Source organism: Notothenia rossii (genome assembly GCF_949606895.1).
Source record: "Notothenia rossii genome assembly, chromosome: 10".
Lineage (NCBI taxonomy): Eukaryota > Metazoa > Chordata > Actinopteri > Perciformes > Nototheniidae > Notothenia > Notothenia rossii.
The window spans coordinates 47,327,696-47,354,888 of NC_136908.1; the positions used below are offsets into that span (position 1 = coordinate 47,327,696).

At 41.0% G+C, this 27,193-nt stretch overlaps 1 protein-coding gene across 2 annotated transcripts in view; it reads left to right on the forward strand.

Moving 5' to 3' along the window:
• The first annotated feature begins 916 nt into the window (after positions 1 to 916).
• Positions 917 to 27,193, forward strand: part of LOC307022251 (IQ motif and SEC7 domain-containing protein 3-like) — a 101,004-nt gene continuing 74,727 nt past the window's right edge. For both annotated transcript variants that reach the window (XM_079654948.1, XM_079654949.1), the window contains exons 1-2: positions 917 to 1,701; positions 18,060 to 18,140. In XM_079654948.1, the coding sequence (XP_079511074.1) occupies positions 1,058 to 1,701; positions 18,060 to 18,140 (725 nt within the window). In that variant the 5' untranslated portion in view covers positions 917 to 1,057. The remainder of the gene's footprint in view (positions 1,702 to 18,059; positions 18,141 to 27,193) is intronic.

A 27,193-nucleotide genomic window follows, 5' to 3' on the forward strand; every position in this document is an offset into this window, starting at 1 on the left:
AAAGTGCATATTTAAAAAGTATCAAAACACAGCACCCCCAAGAGCCGAGCCCTCTCTCAGTGAGATATCACTTCAGTTTCTATCAGGAGTGATCATCTCAGCAAACCTAAAAGCCATTTCCTTTCCTTGCTCTCTGTCTGGTTGACTTCTTTTTGTATGTCCCTTTTGGTAAAGTCAGAGATTCCAAGGCATGGACTGAAAGGCAGCCTGAGCCAATCTGCATAAAACATTGCAGTGCTTTCTCAACGTAGCAGGAGAAAGGTATTATCTCTTTCCCCAATCTTTTATGATGAACAGTTTTTACTGAAAATTCTTTTTTTCAATGGCTTCTGTCAGGAATCCACATCAATGTAGCGTTGTAGTACATTGGATAAAGACGCACCGCCTTTTATTGGATTTTAGGGCTTCTTTTATTTTATATGAACATTGTACTTAAAATGTTGCATATTTTTTTAATGAAGAAAAACAAAAACACAAACTAGAGGCAAACTAAGAAAAATATTTCTTACAAAGCAATTAACGTAAACCAGGCCCTGATTAGTGATTAGGAACACCTGAGGGAGAGGCTGCACCTGGAGGGAGACAATCAGGGGGAGAGGGGGGGAACACAAACACAACACGGCACGTTGCATAAAGTTAAAATGATTTACTTTTTTACTGAAAAGTCTCGATGTTTTACACAAGCCTTCCATGGTATTAGATAGATATGGAAGTTATAAAAAAAAAACACAATTCACCACGGTGTGTAAAACGTGCATAACAGATTTGCTGTTCTCTATGCGTGTTGACGTCACCACTACGACCCCGCCCCCGATGCTGAGCCCTCCTTGCATCAGCACCATTTCTGAGAGAGAGAGGGGGAGAGAGAGGTAGACAGAGAGTGAGTGAGAGAGAGATTACCCAACCCAAGCAGAGCGTAGCCTACTGAGGCGTCAGACGGCCGCCAGAGCATTCCGGTTACGCACCGTTCAGAGGGCCCATCGACGGTTCGCAGCGCCACGAGCAGCTGAAGAAGAAGTCACCATACCTGGGCACACGGCCACGTTTATAGTCAGTAATGGAGAGCCTGCTGGATAATCCCATGAAAGCCGTTCTTTACCTGAAGGAGCTCACCACTATCGTGCAGAACCAGCAGAGCCTGATCCAGACGCAGCGCCAACGCATCGACGAACTCGAGCGAAAGGTGGAGGACCTGATAGGAGAGAACCGAAATTTGAGGGACCCCCACCACTACGTCCAGCAGCCCTCTCAACATCACCACCATCACCACCACCCGACTCACCGCAGCGCCAGTCCCCAGGCACCGGCCAACCTCCATCTGCACCCGGTGAGCAACAAGGCTGCGGCTCACCTCGGCCAGCAGGCGCAGCAGCAACAGCCGCCGCCGCTGCTGCAGCAGCAGCATCAGCATCAGCAGCAGCAGCAGCAGCAGCAGCAGCAGCAGCAGCAGCAGCAGCAGCAGCAGCAGCAGCAGATCCCCGGTCTGCCGGCCCAGCCTCAGCAGCATCCCATCCCTCCCGCGCCGACTGCCAACCACCCCCAGCAGCTCCAGCTCGTCCCCACCTTACCACAGTCGCCCAAAACGAGCCAAGCCAGCCCGGACTCCGTGGAGGAGGACAAGAGGAGCCCCTGCTGTAAGTCCCTGGTTCCGCAGACTCCCACCACTCTCTGCCGCTCCGTCGGGCTGGCGAGGAAAACGGAGTAAGTAGCTTACAGTACATGCTGTGTGCACTACAAAACCAATGTTAACGAAACATTTACTGTGAATTCTGACCGATTTTTCCTCATAAATAGACAAAACTATTCACATAAGATATGCAAATGCAGCAAATCCCTTTTAACTTGTTGAATTTTCGTCTCCATAACAGAGATGCCCTTTAGCAATTGCTATTTAGGCTTCTCCTAACTCACAAAATACATAAATTATTTCATATTTTATTCAGCGACCCTAATAATATGGATACTTTTTTTTGTCTAAATATAGCAAATGTGCTTGGAATAACACTGTAGTACCCTGAAGGTCCATGAGATCAAACACCACAGCCTGTTATTTCCCATGTGAGGGTGTCAGATGACATTTTGGAGACATTTTCAACAGATGCAATACAGTTAAGATTGTAAAGAAGACGTGAAATAGTATCACTGCATGAGGCCTGCTGGATTTACCTTTGATTAACTCCACACCCCCTGAGGCTTAATTTCCTGACAGGTAATTCAAGCTACTCCTGTGTTTTCACGTTTATTCACTTGTTCAGTTGTTGCCCTGCTAAATCAATGGAACGCCTAATGGTTATTGATTTTAAGACCAAGGCTGGCATTTTAAAAGTTTTGGTTTGTTAATTCTGCACCAAGGTAAATTGTCACTACTGGGCTGGACTCCATGTTGACATTAGAGTATTTTTGATGATTGTAATGAAACAGGAATTTATTTAAACCATGCCCTCAGCAGGTCATCCTTACTTTGCCCTTTGGATTAGTTGTTTGTTCCGGTGAGGTTGCTGTGCCCACTTGTGTTTGCACACCTTGAATGTGTTATAAGCTATTTTAAAATGCATCTGTTTGACGCTTGCTGAGGTAGCGTTTTCACAGGTGCAAGGGAGCGTGGTGGCATTATAAACACACACTTTATAGTTAGTGAGTTTTATTTTGCATGAAGGCATATCATTGACCTTGAGGCATATGATTGTACGTTCACACATAAAAAAACTACCATCTACTTTTGATTGTGCAGACTATAATGTTTTCCTTATTAAGGCACACACTAAAGGATTTAACACTGCAGGAACACAGATGGAGTAATAACAACAAAGACAGAAAGATATTTACAACCTTACAGCCTCGTGAGAGTGACTAATAAGCCTTGATCTGTTTGATGAAGGTATGTTTCAAGTCAGTGTCAGATTCCTGGTTTCAAACAAGGTTGGTGGCATCAAGATTCTGTTATTTAGTCTCTTTTTTTCCCTGTTTTGGAGCATATATTTTCATAATTAAGCTACCATCAGTGTTTGTTACTTTTCCGGATCATTTTTTAGTCTGTGGCTGTTGGTCGAATGAGCTGAATGTTTTTTGTTAGCCACAATCAAGGTCATTTGCCTGCCTGTGCAAGAGCTACACACACGCACACAAAACACACCGCGCTGAGCCCCATCTGTCCCACTAGGCTGCATTTGCATTGTTTCTGTTAATCCAGATTGATTCATCGTGCCATTAAGACATAATTCCTAAAAAACATGGGTCAGGAATATAAAATATTAGCATGGAAGTAAAACAGAACTGCTTTTAGGTGAATTGACCCCAGAAATGGGCAAACACACACTAGATATGAGATGTACCAATTACATGTCAGCAGGGTTGTAATCGGGTACTATTTCAAACTCTTCAGAGACACAGGCATATTTGGAAAAACTATGCTGACCTGATTTATCACAAAAACGAGTTTCTCAATGACTCATGAGGTCTTACTCTTAACTGCTTTGTAGCAGAACCACGACTGACTCAGCTTCTTCTTCTTCCTTTTATGGTTTTACGGCGGGTGGCCATCTACTGTATTGGAGTTGACCAGAGCAGCCCCTTTTAAACATGTAGTCCCTCCCAGCAGCCTTCACGCACAGGGAAATCAAATGTATCCTAAATCCACAGATTCTAAACCCCAATACATACCCAATAAGTGTTATATTGATGTACAAACTTTAATTAAAGTTATGTTCTTTAGGCATAACGGTTTAACAAAACAACAATTATGCATCTCACATGATGATGAAATAACACCAGAACACATTATTTGAATGGGAGAAATTATGCACATCTATGGGTCTACTGCACACTTCCAAACATTTAAGTAAATATTATTTGTGCGCAATTTTTTTTCTAAAATAGTAACAAATAGTAGGTACTAATGGTTGTGCTGCGGAAACGGATCCATCACCGGGGGATTCCATACGTGGGTTCCTTAGTGATTCAGCAACCATGCCCCCTGAAAGTCCTGCAGATTGATTAGCATTGACAGAAATATGGAAAAAAACTCAAAGAAGGGAGAGTACTGTAAACTTTTATTTTGCTTAATGGGAATACAGTGACACATGAAAAGTAGGAGACGTGAAGCGGCATTGTAATTTCCATTTAGAAAATTGATCCTGGTCACACAAGATGGTGTATCTGGGCTGTCAGTGCCGCAGGAGGAATAATACATTTCAATTAACGTGAGGATGACAGGGACACATCACAGACATACTAATAAGGGCTGTGTGTGTATTTGTTTATATATTTATCACTAATTTTACTGTTTCTAAAAAGCTTAAGTCTGCAATCCACATTGAAATATGACAGTGAAACAGAAATGTGTCTCTTTTACAATTTGATTTTCGTACTGTTATAACAAATCAGTAAATACGTTTTGTAAACAGTGCATGAAGTCCGGCTAGTCATTACCCTGTTCCCTGTCTTTGTGCTAAGATAAGTTAGCATAGCGGCTAGCAGTACTTTCATATTTAGATTACACACATGCAAGTGTTATCGAGCTTCTCATCTATCTTTCAGCAAGCAAAATTACAATGAGGCTTTGGACGATAATATTGATAGATTATTTTGGGTAAATAGTGACAAAAGGAGATAAGGCACACAGCAAGTATCTCGGAATACTAGGATGGACTGCATATCCAACATTACCGTTCACCATTCCAACAGCTTATGTGTGTTTTTACTTGATTGAAATGAAGCAAAAAATCAATTTGCAAAGCTTTAAATTACAAATGAAATGCCTGCTCAGTCACATCATTCATTCCTCATCTCATCAAGTTGCATGCAAATGCACCTTAAGCTTCGAACAGCAAACGTGGCTGTAAAGTTGATTCCATGTATTTTGCTCCTGATGTTTTGCAAGTGTGTTTCCCAGTCTGAGAAAGATTCTTAAGGGGCTTGTATGATCTGAGGGGAAGTCTTAAGTAATCCTGTCTACTCGTCTCGCTTCCTCCTCTCCCTGTCAACTCCCGCTCATACTTTCTGATACTCAATCTTTCGTGTTTTCTCACTATCGTTGAATTAAAATTATACAGATGTCCACCTATCGTATTGATCCTAACCTACTTGACTGTCCTCATCTCTTTTCACCTTTATCCAAAACTGAAACATTGACATTTGCTGGCTTTCAGTCCACCTAATCTTTGGTCCTATGTCTACACTTGGAGGTTGCCAAGTGTCTGTGTGTTACATTTTGAGAATGTGAAGTTTGGAGTCAGGAAGACTGATAATAAGGGTAGTCTTGGTGGTGGGTTTTTTATTTGTGTAGAGGCACGTGCGTGTCTGATAGGCAGAAATCCCTTTTCTGAAGGTGGATATCCCAGGGTTCTCGTATAGCTCCAGGTGCTTCTTCCCTGCCTCCCACACTCTCACAGATATTTTAAGCTCTTGCTCTTACACACAAAACACTCACTAATGCACACAAACCCGAACATGCCTCATGCCACCTGGCAGCCCGCATGTTTTTCCGCATTGGCCGTGACTCCCAATGCGCCCGCCATGCACTCGTTTTCATCCTACTGGCCTCGTACCAGCTGAAGCTCAGTATGTATGCCATCTCACTTGCTGGGGAGGGGGGGGGGGGGGGGGGGGGGGAGGGTTGAGCACACATATATCCTAGCATACATTACAGAGTGACCCTGCTGAGTGCCGGCTGGATGCTGCAGTGTCTCCTTGTTCTGATGCTCTCAGATCAATGAGCCTGCAGCTTAGCCAGCGCAGCCTCCAGCAGCTACGCTAACCCTTAAGAGTAACTCTGGCCTTAATCTTCAGGTACTGATCCCTATCTTAAAGCCACGCTATCTTTTATCTCAAGTAACAAGGCCTTTCTACTAAATATTAGCTACTCTCTGTAGGAGCAATGTGTTTGTTACACGTTACATTAACCTCTGTCCAACTATGTTAGACTTTAAAAACCTTACAGTTGTGTGGCTAGCTGGTCCACACTGTGCTCGTTTTTAACCAAAACTAACAGACCATTTTTCAATATAGAAATATACAAAAGAACAGCTGTTGTAAGTGGATATATGGGATGCTTTTCTGTCTTTTTCATTAAAGTAGTTGCTGTATGGTAATTAAGAATTGATCTTGCTTATGCGTTACCTACTTGACACCTCTGATGGGCTAAGGTAATGGTTTGGTAGAATCCAGTGAACATATCACCATATCTAATAAATACAAATGTTCTACTCATTATCTTTGCAAACGGTGGAAATGTACTATAACCCAAATGTGGGAACCAATGGAATCAAAATCTTTTTTAAAGCTCATACTCATCATCAACCGAAAGTAACAGACATTTTTTCAAATACAGTCAGCCTGCTGTTGCTGGGCAGGTCGTGTAGAGTGGATTTCATAAGGAGCTTTTAGTTGAAAACAGCTGTCGGCTGCTGGAAACTGAATTAATGAGGGTAACAAAACAATAACACTGTGAAACTGCAAAGCAAAACGCAGTGAGAAAAATACACATTATTTGTGATTTTGGTAAATTGACCTTTTCCTTTTAACCCCTTTATCTAGAGCCTTGAAGAAAAGTACAATCTTTGCCTCGATAGATAGATGGCTGGATGATGGATGTAATGACTGCAAATGGACATATAAGTTCTCCCTGTCCTCTTCTTTATTTTGCCTCCTGCCACCATTTCTGGAGAGCTGGAATCTCCTCTCTCGCCCCCCCCCCCCCCCCCCCCCCCCCCCCCCCCCTGCTCTTTACTTCACTCCCCCTCCCCTCTGTCTGAATGGGAGTCACGTCTGCACGGTTATGACAGGGTGGCTTGGCTCGGCTGCTGCTGGAATCCAAATCATGAATATCACATTTGGTGCGTAGTGCTTTTAAATTGCTTCATTTCTCAGAGGATATAGCTGCCGGTTGATTCCTGAGTCCCCGGTAGAATATTAGCTGTTTTCATGCACAAGTTGAGCGAGGCAAAAGACAGTCCCAGTTGTCGGTAATCCACCCGTGTGTGTGCTAGCCGTGTGGTGAGGAGTGTGTGTTGTGTTTGGGAGTTAAACGGACAAGTGTACAGCTGTTGTAAGTGGATATATGGGATGGTTTTCTGTATTTTCATTAAAGTAGTTAGTGTATGTTGCTTACGCTTTGGCTTACTTGACACTTCTGATGGGCTTCAGTGATGGTTTGGTCCAATTCGATTTAACCTTAGGAAGTATCGATACATACTGTATGTTCTACTCATTATCTTTGCATTTACAATAACCCATATGTGGAAACAATTACAAACACAAATATCTCTTTTTAAGACTCAATTTAAAAATACAGGCAACTAGAATGGCACTAGGAGAGCCCAGACCTCCAGAAGAGCAAATAATGATTTCAAATGCTTTCCAAGTTAGAAATCTTCCCAATTTTGTGTGTTAATGGTCTGTTTAACAACAAATATGCTAATTACAACATGAGTTGAATTTGATTTAAACTACACGTTGTTAACAGATGCTTCCTGTGATTCTTCCTTGGTTTTTGACATCCACTTCCACCAGGTTTCATGAGAATCAGGCAGCAGTTTTTCCTTAATCCTGCTGACAGGAAAACAGTCCATCCAAATGGATTGCTGTGAATCTGTTAACTAATGTGTGTGTCAGTTCTGGCCGGCAGCTTTTGATTGAGAGTTCAGTTTTGGCTGCCTTGCTGCGTCTTTCAGGTTGCCAGAAATGTTTTCCAAAACCAGAAGAAGATCACTATAGAATAACGTTATACAAAAATAAATAATGATAGACAAGCTAAATAGGTAGACAGATACAAAAATATGGCTTAAGGACAAAACAGAGTCCAAACTTTTTTTTACCATGTCCTCTGCCTCTATGAATCCCAATCAATCAAAATGACAGTTTGGCTCAACGTTGATTATTTTTTCAAACATTGCTTCCTACTGGCAGTCCTCTGTTACTTGGGCACCATGCCGACTCACGGAAACACAGATGTGTCATCCTCGTCCTTGACACTTCCAGATGCCACAGATGACGCCATCTTTTATATGTAAATATTGCAGATCCTCACGACGGCTTTGTATAGTAACATGTTTCTGCTGTGAGTCATCCTACACTGTCGAGAGACTCGCCCTCTTCATGGTTGGAGGGAAATTATTCACACATCTTATTGTTGCATTGCGTGTCTGCTTTATGCAAATGACCAGTAGGCGAAATGAGCAATCAGCAGTGTGTCATTGGTATGCAATCTACATATTTCATGTGAATGCAAACAGGGATGATATAAGGGTTTTCTTCTACCGTTCCTCAATCTGATTCCATATCTGATACAAAAATCATTATCAAATCCTTTTAAAAGGTCTCTACATCCTTAAACTTTTATTATAATATTTACAAAAAATTATCACAAAAAAAAACAAATCACTCAAGGTTTACATAAAAGGGAAGCCTTGGCAGTATATTTGAAGGAGCCAGCCACTTAAACAGCTGCTTACCATTAATACAGTTTAATAATGGCACCACTTTTCATTGAGGTAATAAAAGAAAAACATGCAAATGTGATAAATATAGCACGTGATAAAACACTCCTCATTCCCCCCCCTTTAATGGCTCTGAATTGCATTTAAAGTGTTTTAGCATATCAGGTGTTACAATGAAGCAGATGTGTTGACCATAGGATAACACTTACAGGCGGCTGAAAGTGATGCATCATCTAAGATTGTGTTACACCAATGTTGGTCACATGGAGGGATTCCTTAGAGGCAGATAATGCTGTGCCACAGCTCTCATTGGTCAGTAATCCAATGACCTCTGCAGCTCAGGGAGAAAGGATCTTTGGAAGAAGGCACAGTGTGGAGTTATGGAAAAATGTCCAGCCCATCTGTCGCAAAGATTTCACCTCTCGGGAGCTTAGGCCTGAAAATCCCTCACCAGACAATTCTAATTGTTTTGCACCATGTGCAGCAGTGTGCATCTGTGGTTGTCCAATGAGATTTAGGCTAGCAGTGAAATTATGGCTGAACATTTTGAGGAACATTTTGAGTTGCAATTTTAGGTATGTAATCTATCGTTGTAGTTTGTCGGGCAATCCTCTCTACTCAACACAATCCCTATCCACTGTTGCAGTGTATACTGAAACAAACTCAAACACAGCCATGCACAGGCACACTGTTGCCTAGGGAAATGTCAGGTATGGTTAACTGTAGGACCCAGAGTAATGTTCAGAGCCTTCCACCTGAGGCTGCGAGGCATTGCAGAGCTGATCGGAACAGGCACCGCATGTCCAATTGGCTTTCCTGGTCTTCTCAACACATCGCACAAAGCCTCAACCCAGGCTCAGCCGTGATTTATTGTACTGTGCAGGAGACATAACAGGGGATACATCCCGTTCTCCCCTCATACGTGATCATTCATTTGTATTCTTTACACCCGTGACACAAATTCCTTCATCCAATGGCTCTCCTCTCAAATATATAGTCCTTTTTGAACATGATTCCGTTCAAAAAGTGTTGTTGCATCTAAAGTATAGGTGTTCGTTGGTATGACGGTTTTAATATTTTCCTGTAGGCCATATGTAGAAATGATAAAACTGTTAAAACATTAACTTGCATTTGAATATGCCACATAGTCTTCACATTCAGATGAGCATTAAATGTTTTTGCCCTTCCCCTGCACTTTGGTGACGTGATCACCGCCCCGTATGTCGGCCCCTCTGTGCCAGGATTACATCATCTTGTACGCAGTGCCAGAGAGAGGAGCTGATGACTCTTCCAGTGATGTCAGTAGGAGTGTAAACTTTAAAGCAAGAAGCACATGAAAAAAGCAGGATATGAAGCCTGAATGAGTCATAGTGTACGTGCGTGAAATAGAATAAAGAAGGTATTGTAACGTGTTTGATGTTGAAAGCAAACTTTCTTTCTTTTTGTCATGCCTCTCCCATCATCAGCCTACAATCCTCCTCTTTTTTGTTACTTTATAACTTGTGCAGAAAAAACTAGACTATCCCAAACTCAATTTCTGCTCTTCCTTTAATGGATAAATTAAAATAATTTCCTTCAGCAGAGATGTATGATTGCTGTTACTCATCTGGTTGATTTTCCTCATCAGCGCCAGCCCCGGCTGATAGATGACAACCATATCATTTTGATAGATGTCAAGCATCAGTGTGAAGCATGGGAAATATCTGGAATTTGACCCACTGCCAAGTGTTCAGCAGATGGCCCCGCAGCAACACAGCGATGGTGTTGGTGCTCGATATGAGCTGCTGAGACTGCTCAATAGTGGAGGTACCAGCTGGAGAGACAACAGGAGAAACTGCTGTTTTCATGGGAGAATTAGTGACGCATCCTTCTTTATTTATTTTCCTGCCACAAATTGCATTCAGCCTTTAGAGAAGTTTAATGTCACAGTGGCAAACTTTTTCACTCCCATAGTTCTGATTACATGATACAATCATTTAAGCATTTGGCTTTTGTTAAGGTGCTACCTTGGTCTAACAAGTATGTGCTTTAAGTTTTAAGGTTTGGTTGAAATGTATGCATTATTTTTGCATATCCAAACACTTGTTGGTATCCACCTTTTCATTATTATTAAGAATATACATGTGACTCCTTAAAATCAGGAACGTGGGCTTTTCTTTTGGGCATGCATCTCCACCTTTTGGCATTTGTATGTGTACTAAGCCCAAAGCCGTTAACTGGCAAGAGGCATCGGTCTCAAACTGTGGTAAAACCCCAATTGAGATGCATGTGAACGTATGATGAAAATGTGGATGAAGAACATTTGTAACAAAGTAGAATTGAATCTAAATATTTTCAGTCTTGAACCCCCTCAAACAAAGAACATGAAGGAATTCTTTCAAGATTGCCTCTGCAACTTACATTAAAATAGCTATAAGTGAGCTAAATGAAGGCTATTTTCCCATTTTCCACCGTTGTTACGCCTAATAACAGCACATATTAGCTGCATTTTAAATGAGTGTCAGAATAATTAGTGGGATTAACTTTCTAAAGATGTTTGCAAGCTAACTATTTAGTTAGTAAAGAAAACTTATCCTGCGGTTTAACAGTTCAGTCCTCGGGACCCTGTCACACTATAAAACATGTGATTAACCTGTTAAGGCTTTTTTTCACAAAACTGTGTCTCAGGGCTTCTTAAAAGTTAATAAACTATAAATGTGTCATACTCACTTAACGGGAAGAAACTAAGCTAACTGACGATATGAATTTTTTTTTCTGAAACAAAACACAAGTCTCACAAGAAGCGTCTAAATGAGCCCTGAGCGAAAAAATGCTAGCACAGAACTCTAGGTATGAATCGATCGATCTACTGCACAATCAAGTTTTGCTAGCAGGCTGAGATTCCACAGATTCTAGAAATATAAATATCATCACTGAGCGATCAGAATTCGCGACAGGGGAAGCAAAACCAGACAACACACGACGTAGCTTTAGGTAGCAAAAAACGGAGATATGTTCACCTTTTGCTGTTATTCTGATCAAAAGTTGTGTTTAATGGCATTAAAACGAGAAAAACGCAGCTGAAGGTTAATCCATAGGTTAATCCAATGTTTCTGTGTCACTTAATTTTTTTTATTGATAATGCATAATTCAATTTTTATGTCAAAAACTGAGTTTTCATGTTAGCTGCTAATGATAGCTTCCAGAGTGTATGACAGCTTCCTGTTTTGCGTATTCTGGCTACGCGTCACTCTCACTCCTTAGGGGCGGAGCCAGAGACAGGTCAAATCCACCCAAATGACCCCAGAAGTGTTTTTCTTTGTGCTAAATCTCTCTAAAAAGGTCAAATGTCACTTGTTTTGCATCAATCTTGATACAGGGTACTTATTATATGTTATAGTTTGGATTCCTAAATAGGATAGTCTACTATCCCATCATTCAAGGGTGGTTTTCACTATAAGTAATGTTTTTTTAAATAAAAAACATCTATATTGATTCTGACTCTTCCACATCCAACTCACAGGTTTATCATTGCTTTTAGAACAAATATTATTAATTGACCCCTTTTAGAAGTGAAGATATAGTCAGAGCTTTCTCTCCGACACCAGAAAATGCTTCACTCCTGTCCCCCCCTCTCTCCCTCTCCCCTTGTTCTGGCTCTGCTGTCAAAGGCTTCTGTTTTAAGTTTTAAAGAGGGGGAACCAACAGTTGGGAGCCTAGAAAGAGCTCCTTTTTCTTAGATTTGTATGGGGGGACATTAAACAACTGAACGCTGCTTCTCCATGTTTAGTTCTGAGTCGGGGGACAGAAAGCTGACCAGTCCCTGAAGACCTGAGAGATCTGGATGGTTCATCATTTAGCAGGAGGTCAGAAATGTATTTTGGGCCTAAACCATTCAGTGCTTTATAAACCAGCAGCAAGATTTTGAAATCAATTATTTGACCCACAGGAAGCCAGTGTAAAGACTTCAGAACTGGAGTGATGTGATCCACTTTCTTAGTGTCAGTGAGGACTCAAAGTCAAATTTGTCCCCAGCTTTCGTGTCATAGCTGTGATCTGAAAAGAAGGAGGCTGGTTGTGTTCAGACAGACATGATGCAGCATAAAGCTTGACGGTGAAACGGTTTCATATTTACTATCAAGTGCTGCAGTGGAGTCAAGTAGGCCACAATGAGACAGAAAGTGTGAATAGAGCTCAAATGTTGCAGCTCTCCTGACATTGGCACCGTCAGGAGTTTCTTTTAAAGGGATCAAATACAAGGACTTTTTCCCTTCCTTTTTGTTAGCGTTCTCCTGGGGAAACTGCTCTGGCTCTCTCGTCCGTCTTCAGCTCTCTCGGTTCAGCAGAAAGCGAGCTAAGCCTCTTGGGCCGAGAGTCCGCACTGACGTAAACCTTTCAAGGAAGCTTTTTTTATATGACTGTGCGTTTGTGTAAAGGGAATGATACCGTTTTTCAGGATTGCATTTTAAGAGTATCTCTGTGTGTGTGCAAGATTGGTGCAGTCCTTGTTCAAAAGTCATCTGATTTAATTCAAGGGTATTTTTGGCCTGATAATCCACCTCACAGTGATGTGGAATACATCATTTTAACCTCACAGAGACACACCACATGTGTATTTGTGTTGAATGTGTTTCTCTCCAAAAGCCTTACACACTTTCAGCTTGTAAAGTAATAAACTGGCAATTATAGCGACACCCAATTTGCCAAATGGAAGTGAAGTACTGCAAAAGATTACCATTTTTATTTTTAATTAACATGATCATAGTACTCCTCGTAGTTGTCCTTGAGATGAGATGACGTGTGGAATGCATGTATTTTTTATTAGCCAACCTAAATGTATCTCAAGGACTGTTATAAAGAGTACCTTGCTATTTTTTTTTACTGTTTCTAGATGTGGAATACGTAAACGCAGAACATAGTTTTCAAGCAATTCTCAAAAGAAGCAATTCCTTTTAACCCACTTTACAATTATATTGAATGTATTTCTTTCTCTGGTCTTGATTTGACTTTGACCTTGACTGTAAAATGCAGTTACTACAAAATGTTGCATCAAACAAACATTAAAATAAAAGAATGGCAGCAAACAAGAACATCCCTTTTTTAGCCAGCAGCCATGCAGCCTTACAGTCCTCAGCTGAACCACTTCGTTCATATGTTTGCATCCTCCAAGGTCAATCGTATTTTTATTTATCATGTTTGGCCTTCAGGGGCTGCATGTTATTGCAATGTGAGAACATGTTGACAGCTGCTTTTTCCCCCTCAATTATTATAAGATTTGTTTCCCTCTCTTTCTCTGTCCAATGATTGTAACAGTATCACTGCAGTGTGCAAAGATCTTTTTCTGCCTTGAGCCGAGCAGAACCATCCCATCCGGAGAGATATTGACACAGTAAAACTGAATTCAACACAAGGAGGAGCGCATCGACAAACACATTAGAGACGAGAAGTTAAAACAAAATACAATGAAACCATGGTGTGCCGATTACACTCTGCTTCAAACAGACCCAGTTTGTTGAAGAGCTTATAAAAGCTTATAGATTTGTATAGGTGGTTTTAGCGGGCTTAGGCCATGAGGGGAACTGAGTCAATGGTGTGGAAGATCGGAAAACAGGTCATGCGATTTTGGTTTAATCTTCAGCATTTGTATTGATCCAACATTTTGAGGGAGGTGTTGGAAACTGGAGGCAAGGGTTTGTAGTGTTGTAAATTATCTGGAGACAGTATTTCCCGAACATTGTCGTCAAAATGATTCAAAGAATAATTAGGAAATGATTGCTCCTTGTCTTATCATGTCAGTGAAATTTGAAACATGAGCAGTTTTATGATACAGGACATGCTTGTTGACTTTTATACTGGCTTGGTCGTGTAGTGCTATCTCTGTGACGCAGCTGTGGCTTTTAAAAGGTCCCCTCATAAACCAAAATGGCTATAAAATGCCTGCAACATGTTTATAAAGGGAAAGAAAGAGGCAATAGTAAAGATGAGCAGAAAGATGGCAAAAAAAGAGAGAAAATTGGGAAGGCAGAGATCAAAGCAGGAACAGATGGACGGTTATGAATCAAAGGAAAGGTGCATACAAAGATAAAAAGATATCTCTCTCTTTGCATCCCAGAATACTCCCCTGTGAGGATTTGTATCTCAAATTTGGAGAAATTATTGATTCAGATGTGACCATGAAGCTTTTATTGTACACAGGGGGATGAATGTCGTTCGTGCATCTTCTAATAAGCTGGACGCTTCTCCTTTTCGCCAATAACACTTATTGATTCAATTCAAATGAGCTCTGCTTCTTTTAAACGCCACGTCAAGAAAAGGATGACTCAGCAGGTTTTGGTGTCCGAAGTTGTTCTTTCTTTATTCATAAATCATATTGTCAATCAATCCGCACGTAAAATCAGGAACATGTCAGAGTGGGATGTTAGCGAAGTTACCCCAACTAGAAGTAGTAATTATTTAGAAAATGCAATTGTAAAGTTGATTAGAAGCTCATATCAATTTGATGGACGTGGCGCTACATGGAGTATCTTGTTGGCCTAGCTTAGCATAAAATACGAAAGTAATACATACGGACATATTCTGGAGTCTCGTCCTCACCACGGTATTGCCAAGCAACTATAAGAGAAGTGACTGCACGATAGATTTTACACTTTCTAAACTGATTTTAGAACAAACACCAAAATATATAATATCTTATCTAGTGAGCTTTAGAGATATTTCAAGCATACTACGTCATCAAGTGCCGCCGAAGGACTGTTCCAATGTCCAGCATACTTGGAATTCTACCGTGCCCGGCGTACTTTGTAGCGAGACATTTCAAGGCTGCACATGTGTAGATCCCGCGGTCTTAAAATCCCCACAATGCTTTGCGCACGGACCAATTTCCCCAAATCTGTTGCGGAAAATGTAAGGCGGGGCCTCTCATATGACGCACACATGCACACTTGTTCGCCTGTTCCACTCTTCGTTTTCCGAATGCCAGGAAGTATTCTTGCCTCGCTTCTGAAGCAAGTGAATCAGTAGACATGTGCTACCAAGCAAGCGTTCTCGACATTGAGAAACACCCTCAGTCTATTAACCTAGTTGTTTTTATACCTTGTCCTGCAGAATATACTGCCTATATCTGCAGGAGCAAGAGGCTCAGTTGTTTCCAACGCTGGCACTAATCTGCGTCCCCTCAGAGATCGCCTGTGTTCTCGACCTATTAAAGACGGCCACAGCGGTGTCATGGTCGTTACAGCGAACACAATTAGAGGAGCCGTTAACAATGGGAATTAATTTGCTGTCATGCCCTCCTTGTATTGTCTACTGTTGCTGTCAAACACCCCCCAACCTTCCTTTAAAGCTCATCTTGCTTTTTCTTTCTCAGTCTTTACAGAGCGGTACAATAAGAGACCTTTTGAGTCTGCTTAGCCAAGAAATTCTAACTTTTCAAAGGACCTTTTGTATCTTGCAATAAACTGTTGCAGAAAGAACAGATTGAAGTAATCTTTAAGTGAACCAGCCTTCTTGAAAGACGTATACAAGAAGACATACATCTCTTCTTTTCCCAGAGGACAAACGGAAAGAAAAGCAGAGGGTGAGGAGGGCAGAGAGTTTGCCTCCATGACAGAAGATGGAAAGGCAACAGGGGGGCGATAAGTGATCCAGGGGTGGTTACTGCTGAGTTCACTGTCCAGGCCTTACATTCTCATTTCATGTCTGAACTCTCTTCTCTCCATCCTTCCCTGTGTCCTTAGTCCATGGATAAGGACACGGCATATGGAAGCTGCTCTTTTTTTACTGGATACATCTTCTGACAGCAAGAGTAATTGAGCAAATAGCCCTCTTGCACACACCGTGCCTGCAGGACCCAGAGCAGGGGTGGGGGGGGAGTTGTAGAGAGGATAGAGAGAAAATCAGTGTAAAAGGGGGCAGATGAGAGGAAGAGTGGGGGGAAGGGATGATGCTGGAGAACGAGATGGATTAAGGGAACGTGAAGAATCTGAGGCAGCGACCAGGTTGAAAGATAGGACACACTGATGGAGGAGGAACGTGAAGCACTCAGGCCTTCTCACATGCACGTTAACATTTTATAACCTCACTCTTTCTCCGCTACATTTCAGTATCACCAGTTTGTTCCAGAAGAAAAGGGGAATGTCGATTTGTTTAGCAGCCATACTGCCAAACTACAGGGACATTTATTTAAAAAAAATCTGTTTTTGTTGATAGAAGTGCTCAAAATAACCTCTTCTTCATACTTCTTAAAGTGCAACCTTAACATTTTTGTGAGTTGTATGGTAAACATGCTGGAGGGGAGGAATTGATTCATTGTTTAAGTGATTTATCAAGCAAAAACCCTCTGGTTCCAGCTCCCTGAATGTAAAGATTTGCGGTTTTTCATTATAATATATCATAGTAAACTGAATATATTTGACCATATTCCAACATTTAATTGACAACATGATTGATCAGCAAATCCTAAAGACAGGCAGCCCTGTAGCCAAATGTACTTAGTTTTATTATTCAAGGGAACAAACTTTGCAGAAACATTTTTTGAACCACATCAATGTCTCTGTCTCTGTCCGTGGTGTGTGTCTCTTTGTTTATCTCCATGGTGATAAAACACTGTCTCTACTTCTGTCTTTATATCATTCTTAAGTTAAACTGAACAAAGACAGACAGCAATCTAAAGCACAACAGTACACATTTAATGGCCAAACACATTGCACTCTACATTGATATTATGTGACCAGTTGTAACCCTTTATCTTGAGAACAAACATATATTTATTTATATAGGTAAAATAAACAGTTATGTTCACATTTACTGGTTAGCTTCAAACGCAATAGGGTTCATGAAAATCCTTTCTGTGTTCTTATCCCAGTGAAGACATTATTTGTTCTTCTAACTCTCTTAAATGCCTACTAAATGCCACCCTTTCATGAGGAGGTGATAATTGTGTTTGTTTTTTTATAGGCATAATCAACACCCCTAAACCCCATTTACGGTTACCTGTTCTGCTTGGTTTGTGGGCCTAATACATAGAGAATACTTTTACCAATGAGTAAAAACAACAACTTTCAAACTGCACAGCATGTCAAAACCAAACAAGTGAGCAGTGACTACAGAGCTGTAATGAGATCTGAACACATTTGAAACTATTATAGTATCAAATCATGCACTAAAAACAAGTTAAATCTTAATGTACACCCACTTGTATTCATATTCTACATGCCCTGAGTTCAGAACAAATCTGGCAATCTTCAATGGCAGCGGTGACTAGAGAATGTGATTGAGCGGTCTTGCCGACATCGGAGCATCGTTGGTCTTTGACATGTACTTACAATAATTGATACGGCTGTACTGTAAATCTGGCACCAAAGATGTCCATGGCTAAAATCCAGGCAGCCATTATCTTCTGTTTGCCAAACTAACCGAGACTGGGCTGACAAAAACACAAGGGCTAATGCAAGAATGAGTCAGAAGACAGACTATTGGTCAAACCGGCTACAGCCAGGAGGCACAGTGAATGCTGACTGTGGAGTAAAATCAACTGCACCCAATTCTAGTTGATCCCAAGGGATGGAATTTAAAATATGTCTTGAAGAATGAAGAACAGATCATGACTTTACATTGTTTTAATATTTTCTATCTCTTTTCCCGCAGCAACCAAACAGTGCTTCACCAATTCTGCTGCCCCGCCCCCGAGGCCCATGAGGGGGAGACCTCTACTGCCTGTGTCCCCAGGTAAGACCTCTGCATCCTTTAAACACCTGCACAAATATTAAGTTGTTTACTTATATTATTATTTATATTTATAATTTATTTCCTTTTGAACAGTTTGATTTGTGTTGTTTGTACATTGTAATTGCAGCCACTTACCATGCATCCTGTTAGTAGCGATGCGGCCGTAGCTCCTTTAGGCAACACAACTACCCCAGCAGAGGTTTCTGTACCTTGAAGTGGTTGTAAATGCTTCAGGTCACTTTCAGGGACAATCTGAATTCCTAAGCTCCAGGATCATTATAAGCCAATAAGAGGGAGACTGTTATATCAGCTTGGGTTTTGGGTCCGGTTGAGGCTGTGAGATTGTTTCCTGAGTGATTATGAGACCGTTATTTCCACAGAGGTGTCAGATAAAGATAAATAAACTCAGCTGTAATATCCAAATCAATCACTTCCAGATCCCATTTCCTGGACAATGGTCAAGTCCTTGGTGAGTTATTGGAATAATATTACATTGAGTTTAGTCAGCAAAGCAAGGCGATTAAGTTGTTATCTCTTTATGGCAGATTGCCACATGACAGTGATGGAGCTGATGCTGGCCAATTAGAAATCAAACTGTGTACACTTGCATACGATTTCCAAAAAATAACCTCCTGTAATACATCTAATATGCCTTTGTACCACATCTTTGTGAGGGTAAACATCTAGAGTTGAATCGGAAGTTCGTCAGGTATTAAAAGATTAGATTGGCAAGAACAAAAATAAATAATAATCGCCTTTGATAAGGTAAAGGCAGAATTGACCACACACAATTGTGTTTGCCTCCTGCTTGTATTTAATAATGGACCACCAGAGTTTCACTAATAATTATGGCATTCATCAGGCAGCAGTAGCAATTAAGCAACCCGTCCAATAACAGTTTGTTATTTTGTCGACTGCTACTCACGCATTGTATGAGCTTGGCAGAAAATAGCAGATTGGCGAACACATATTGATGGCAAATCATAGATCCTGCGGTGCTGGAAAGAATAAGTGGCAGAGCAAGAAGCAAACAAAATCACACTTTAAACCCCTCAGAGGGCTGTGCTGTGTCAGCCACATGGATAGACTGAAGGACACATACATGTAGGGTTGAATGGAGAGCAGGGAACTCTTTCTATTTGCTTTGTTTGCTTTACCAGATAATTTCTCCGGTGTTGACTGACTCAAAACCCAAGTCTCTTACAGTATTTGTTGTCACAAAAGTCCCTTAATGCCTCTATGTAATACATTCATAGACAGTGGTAGAAGTTGAACAGGAGGTACTCACATAAAGTCAAAGATGGAGGGGAAATTGAAAAGCCAAAAGTCGTGAATCGATGGACGTTCAGCAGCTTGCTCGATAAAAGCTGTTTGGTGCTCTTGTGTTTTGTGATTGCTTTGGGCTTAGGGACCATTAGCTAAAGGTACAAACAAAGTTCACAACAGAAGGGCTTTGCTAACTCACCGTTCTCTGAAGCGAACCACTTCAAAGCAGGACTCTCTGGGGCCGAGACTGAAAGCAGCTTGTGGTTTTGTCTTTTTCGTTCTTGTTGTTCTTGTTGCGTCTTATCTCTTTTTGAAAGCCGTCGTTGATTTCCGTATTTCTGCATTGTTGTCAGTGATTTGTTGGTCATTTAGTCACGTGGCATCACCACATCACATCACAGCGACACAGCTCCACATGGCACCCACACACCTCATCGCATCCATCATCATTCATGGTCACTTCATTCGGGCTTGTCTCTCCACTGTGCTCACGTTAAGTTTGAAAGAGTCATGTATGAGTATTGACATGTAACAAAAGTGTAACTATGCAATGTAAAAAAATACCATAATGCATTGGTGTGTGTACTGTAGGGTCTTTAACATGCTGGAACCTGGTGAGCCTCCTTGTTGACACATGTAATGCATCTGTGTTCATGTGAAAAAAAACTGTTCTTATCATGTTGCATGCTTTGGCTTGGCAGTGATCAGAACATAGCTCCCTGTCTTTCTGTGTGTGTGTGTGTGTGTGTGTGTGTGTGTGTGTGTGTGTGTGTGTGTGTGTGTGTGTGTGTGTGTGTGTGTGTGTGTGTGTGTGTGTGTGTGTGTGTGTGTGTGTGTGTGTGTGTGTGTGTGTGTATGTGTGTGTATGTGTGCCAGTGTGTCACTAACCTACATTAGATTGCTTATATACCCTGGGAAAGCACACACCAGTCTGCACACCACCACAACAGCAGTGAAATCCATAGATTAACATTATTTACATCAATTTTAGGCTTTTTTGATTTTCCTCTTCAATCTCATGTATCTGTATATGAATGGATAGAGAAAATGTCTGAGTTACAAGAATTCAAAGATTGTCAGACTTATTTTGGGGGATATTAATGCGCCCATGTTTCTGTAAATGCGCGACTAAAGCTTCCACAATGTTTTGGAGGAAGTGAGCCGAAAGTAGAATGCTGTGGCCTGCAACATGAGCACTGTTGAAAAAGTGTATTAGTAGTTTACAGTTCGTTTAAAAATTGGAATCGTTTAAAGTTTGCTGAATTAGCTATTAGCAGTTCTTGTTTGCAATGTTACATTACATTACATTACATTTAGCTGACGCTTTTATCCAAAGCGACACAATAAGTGCATTCGACCAGGAAGATACAAACTTGAAGAAAACAGAATCATATAAGTACATCAGGTTTCATAGAGCTAAAACATTTCAAGTGCTACTCAACTGGCTTTAGATAAGCCAGTCCATGTTCACATGGATGTATAGACAACTGTCGCTGGATTACTTTGAACACATTACAAATGTAATAAAACTCAGGCAAGTTATTGAGCTTTGGGTTAGGGTTGGTTATATAAAGCGACTATTTTCTATGATTTGAAAGTGGTTTTATGGACATACATTCGCAATGGAAATCGGTCATCAGAAAGTCAAATCAACTCAAAATCAAGAAATGTGTATATGTATTGCAAGTGTCTTGGTTTAACTAAGTTATAGCAATTTTGGACGCAAACTGCTGCAATTAAACTTTGCTAACAACCTACACGTACCTCTTTTTCCTATCAAAGCGAGTGTATTCTGTCATCCTGAATGATTGAGGGGATCCGACCGCCAACAAACAAGGCCTGATTACCATATAAAAAGGACAACTCATCGCCTCTTTGTGCATGGCCTCCACTTCAGGATGTAATGAAACCCTATTTCCCACGCTGAACCTGACAGACAAAGTGCAATCATTGATATTTCATTTGCGCCGCTCTTTCAGCTGAGAGTAATTCAAGCCTCTGAGTCACAGGGGTCAGCTCAGAAAAGGGCACCTGCCGGAGCCTCTACAAGAAATCATTGTAGTAAATTGAAGCAATGCTTGCTCTTGATTTGTACCTGTCCGCTCTGTGGAGCTTTATCTGATCAGTTAGGAAGCGTGAAACGACAGGTAATCCTCAGAATCACAATCAGAAACCCTTCTTTTTCCAGCAACGGGGAAATGTGCACATTACAACAGCAGAAGTCTAATGCAGATAAATAAAGTAAAGAGAATAGACTTACATATAAAAAAAGTAAGATAACTAAGTATGCATACGTTATTAATAATACAAAAACACAAGTAGTACAAAAATAAATAGCAGATAAATGCATCATGGTAAAACAAGTTGCATGTATATATATATATATATATATATATATATATATATATATATATATATCTGCGTTTTTTTAAAGTGAACATATCAAATTAAAGAGGTAGCCTGTACTGTTTTCAGATTGTAGATACATTGGAATAAATAATAAAGCGTGAATTGCACAAGGGTATATTGCAGTTTTATATTTACAGGTAGGGTTATTGCACATCAGTGGTGTTACAATCTAACACGGTGTATGTAGGACAGAACAAAGTCGGATGTTTTCAACTGAGAGGGTTTTGAGGATTCCACTGTCACATTTAATAAGGACCCTACGGAGGTCGGAAACTCACCCTGGTATTCTGGTCACTCTTGCAAGTCTTTAAGAAGGCACCATAGGGATTAGGGACTATAGGGGTTTGAATTCAGGGTCACCAAGTCAGATATATATTCATTCATGGAAGGAGCTGATGGTGTGGATGGCCACTGCCTTCCGATTACGACTGTGAGCTATCTCCTGCTGCAGCGTGCTAACACTGCACACTGGAGTTGTTCCTCTTACAGCTCCATAGGGACCTCTGCTTATACTTTCTGCTTTGCAGCGAAACTGAGAACTGCTGCGGTGGACACACAGGGACCAGAAACCTAATAAAGGGAAGGAAAGTATTATTAGAGTATTCTAGCATGGAGAATGGCACAGCAGGAGAGCTATAAACAAGGACACTCAAGCTGCAGGAAGATGTTACCTTCAAAATCGCTGCTTTGTGTTTTGTGTATTTTCAAGAGTCCACTTCTAAACCACACTGAAGCTAACTGTGTACATACAGTAGAAAGGCTCATACTCATTCATAAAATGTCTGAATTTGACAGTCAGAGCTTCCGAGGATGAGGAAAACATCCCAAGAAACAGTATCTGTTTGCACTTGATACAACTTATGTTGCACAAATTGATGTTCACAGTTGGATGCCACAGTTTGAAGTTTACTCAAGGGTTTGGGATCACATCCAAATCATTTTACCAAGTGTTGAAGTGAAACTGCCTCCATGAACTCCCACTTGCAAATGGAGATAGCTGCAGTGTTGTTTTATCAACAGTGTGTACAGTGTGTGTGTGTGTGTGTGTGTGTGTGTGTGTGTGTGTGTGTGTGTGTGTGTGTGTGTGTGTGTGTGTGTGTGTGTGTGTGTGTGTGTGTGTGTGTGTGTGTGTGTGTGTGTGTGTGTGTGTGTGTGTGTGTGTGTGTGTGTGTGTGTGTGTGTGTGTGTGTGTGTGTGTGTGTGTGTGTGTGTGTGTGTGTGTGTGTGTGTGTGTAAAAAAGTACAAGTATCAGTCTGAACAGAGTGAGCACTGGGTATAATAACTCAGTCACAGAGACATGAGGATTAATTTCCTTACACCAGTGAAATTTACAGATAGAAACTGCTGTTGCAATTATAACTTTCTAAATGATTTATTTTCCGGCAAGGTATCAAGTATCCAACTACAACTGAACAGTTTCCCTTAAAAACATTTCCCTTTTAACAAACATAATGTATATAAAGACCAAATTCCTGGAATATCATCCAAGACACACAATGTCTTGAATAACAATGTCTTTAATCAAAGACTTTGTCCCGCGAGTGCCAATATGCATTTGAATGCATCACAATTAGCATAAAATCCACTCTGCTGAGTTCTCATACTTGTAGTTTTAAATTTAGTTGAACTTTTTTAGCAGAGAAGGACTGACACAGTATGCATTTTCTTGCTTCAACAGTAGTACTTTAAAGGGTTGTTGTAAGTACAAATCTGCCCTCCTGACTGAATCATCCTTTTAGTGGTGAAGCTGATTGGATAGTAAACACTGGTTAGGTCTCAGAGATAAATATAAACTGACCGGTCAGGCTTTGGCAGGTGACAGTCTATATTTTTGGCATGTTGCTTCAGCCTGCCGGCGATTCAGCTGCCAAACGGACTCTTTCCCAGCAGCTCGCTGTGTGCTCAGAAACACTGACATCTTGCTCACCATCTAAAACTCTTTTTAAATGAGACCTCCTTCTGTGCTCCTGACAGAAGACTTGCACACACATACACACACCAACACCTTAATGAGATATGTTATGCTAATTAGCTAGCACAATATGCCATAATGATTTACCTTGTCAGAAAGGAAATTAGCTATCAAGTTCATGCTCTTCCTTTATTTTTTCTGGCAGAGAATCTAAATGAACACATGACAATCAAACAAATACATCCATAAACAATCAAACAAATACATCCATAAAATTGTGAAACCTTTCAACTAAAAGGTAAGGGTAAGATTTGTAGTTAAACTTCAGAATAAATTAGTGGTGATCTGCACTTTAAAACCTCAGTTTAATTAAAGTTTACAACCTTATCTTTTATAATAGGCTATAAAGTATGTTAATAAAGTAGAGACAAGGCAGGATAACACTCTGCATCTGGTGAAGCATATGTCTTTAGAGAAATACAAAGAGAAGGACAACACATTCGGCTCATTGCCAGATCGGATTAAGGAGGCTTGTTTCATAATTCTGGTTTGCACCTCGGAAAATGCACGGATATTATGCCGATGCCTTAAGTGTTGAAGACAGGGCTGACACCCTGAGAGATCGCATTGGGGAGAATGATGGGGTTTCTGCAGGAAATTAATTCACCTTTGGTTTTGTGAGATTAATCAGCCGTGTCATTTCGCCAAGAAACCTTTTTCCCTCAAATGTATCACTGGAATTTATACTAAACTGCACTAATTAAGAGGATTCATGCTGTGTGCCGAACGGAAAGGTGACTGGAGAGGAAAAAAAGACGCAGCTGGAATTATTCGTCACTTTGGCTAGCAACGAGACAAATAGGTTCAGTGTGAGCAGGGGGGGGGGACTACAGGATCCATGATGCATTGGGGGCAGAGGAGGGACTGATGGAATGATCGATCTGTTCTGCTGGAGGGCGTTCAGGGTCATGGTGGGAAAAGTGGGCCTGGAGCTTGTTTAAGTAATTCAGGACTTTGAGATGTGCCTCGACCACACACACACACACACACACACACACACACACACACACACACACACACACACACACACACACACACACACACACACACACACACACACACACACACACACACAATTAAATTTCACACGTGTGGGATCCTCAAGCACAGTTCGCCCCAAATTTCCCTCACCTCTTCACCCCATAATCTAATATTTGTTCTCATCCCCCCTCTGCCTGTGTCTCTGTTGCATGCTATCATGCTGCCTCAGCTGGAGAAAGTGACCTTGTCGGCTTGCTGTGCTGTTGTCATGGAAACAGAGGACACAGAGGGAAGATATGGCTTAGTAACCGTTGACTGTCTGTCAGGAGTTAGGCGTGTCTGAGGGAATTCAACCATATTTGTTCTAGTCTGTTACATCTCAGTACTAGTTTTATTTCCTTATTTATAATATTGTCATCTTCCTATTGGCTCAAAGGGCTTGTCTCTTAGCTAATCAGAGCAGCACATATGTGTCATTGTCCTCAGAGGGTTGGTTCATTAAGATGTTGATTTTTGTTCCAGCCTATTCCTCTTTAAACACATCCTCTGGGGTTCGAGTAGCTTAAATTCTCCCGGAAATTGAAATCAGCACTCGGCAGCATTGTGAATGAATGAAAGCAGCTTTCAAAGACAGTGAGTGCTCGGAGTAATTTCTAATTAGAGTGACGCTCCGACTAATTTATTTTAACCCTAAGGCATGATTTATGCACGACTTACCACAAAATAGTTATATCAAATCTGCTCGTGTTGAATGCATGATCATAGACGTCATTCAATGTTTTTGATGCATGTAATTGTTGATTAAGCAGACATAAGGCACGTGAAGAAGACCACCTATACTTCAGACGCTGCTCTGCCGCATTCCTGCACAGCGTCACGTGGCGAGCATCAAGCGTTCAGATCTGAGAGCTTCTCCTCCTCTTCTTTCTCCGCGCTACAGTTTATCTCAGCATTGCGAGCCGAGGATTTTATTACAGAGGAGATTTTATAAAAGCACAACATTTTGAAGACTTTGCTGCAGCATGTCTTGTGTCTCCCAGAATCAGCGGTCTTTTAAGTTCCTCTGTATAAATGTCAGGGCCTGGTGCTTAGATCTGCTTTGACACTCACAAACTGCTTTTAAAGACAGATTGAAAACTGTTGATAGCAGAATAGCATTTTGCACAGGGACACTGCAATGCTTCTGCGTGTCAAAGTTAGTTTGCTAGTCATAGGAGGTGCTGAGAAAACTGTTGTTTAGTGACATGTGTAGCCGAGCTACAAAGTGGGGTTTGGATATTTACCAAGTAGGAAGGGTCTAACAAAAAACGAAATGTCAACGAGTTGTATTTTGGTAAATGGGGAAGCCTAAAACTATGATTTAAAAAATGTATGCTCTTTCCTCTTACTGCTAATATATTTCACACTTTCTTCTTTAAAAAAGAAGTTAGTTTTCAGATTTGTTGGGATTTCTGGTCCCTTTTTCCCAACACTGGTTTTGACCATTTTAGAGATTTGTTGTCCCTTGAGGCCCAGCTGCTGCCATAACACCCTCTACAATAAGCTGAAGGAAGTAAGGATAAAATCATAAATACAGCACAACTGATTTTCTGCTGAGACAGGCTGGGAAAAAAACATAAACTGCCTAATGCATGCAGTTCCACCGAGTCTTTTGGGGATTTCTGATCATTTTTTATTCTTTACTGCACCGTGTTAACAATAGTTTCGGTCTCACATGTCTCTTGAGCCAGAGCTACTGGCATAACATCGGAAACACTGCAGTCGTAACCGTTCAGCAGTAGCAGAGTTACAGCCAGAAATAAAACAATAAATGCACTTTTTCAGTAATGTTCTCCATTTCTCAGAGAAAATGAAGCGTTCGTTAAGAATTATATCCTGATAATGGCTTCATTTTTCTAAGCCTTTAAATGTTGCCGATGGTTCAGATGAATAGCTACAAACTGCTCTTTTGATTACAGATAATAACCTTTTTTAGCACAATGTGAAATATATAGGCTCGTTGACCTAAGCATCCACCTCTTTCTCTATATATCACACACACACACACACACACACACACACACACACACACACACACACACACACACACACACACACACACACACACACACACACACACACACACACACACACACACACACACACACACACACACCTGCAAGGCAAGCACATATACACATTGCGCCAAGGTAGTATAATGCTCTCCCTCTCCCCTCCATTGTTCCTTTCTCTGGCTTTCTTTTAATGGTCTGCCATCTTATTAGTCTTCATCATCTCTGGGGTCTCAGAATACCCATAGTCCCACTCTGCGGCCGGTCAATAGCTCAACTCCTGCCTGAATGCGCTGCAATAAAATGTCCCCTGTGTGTGTAGGGGAATGTTTGTGTATGCAAGGCAGAGTGTGAGCCAAAAAGAAAAGCATAA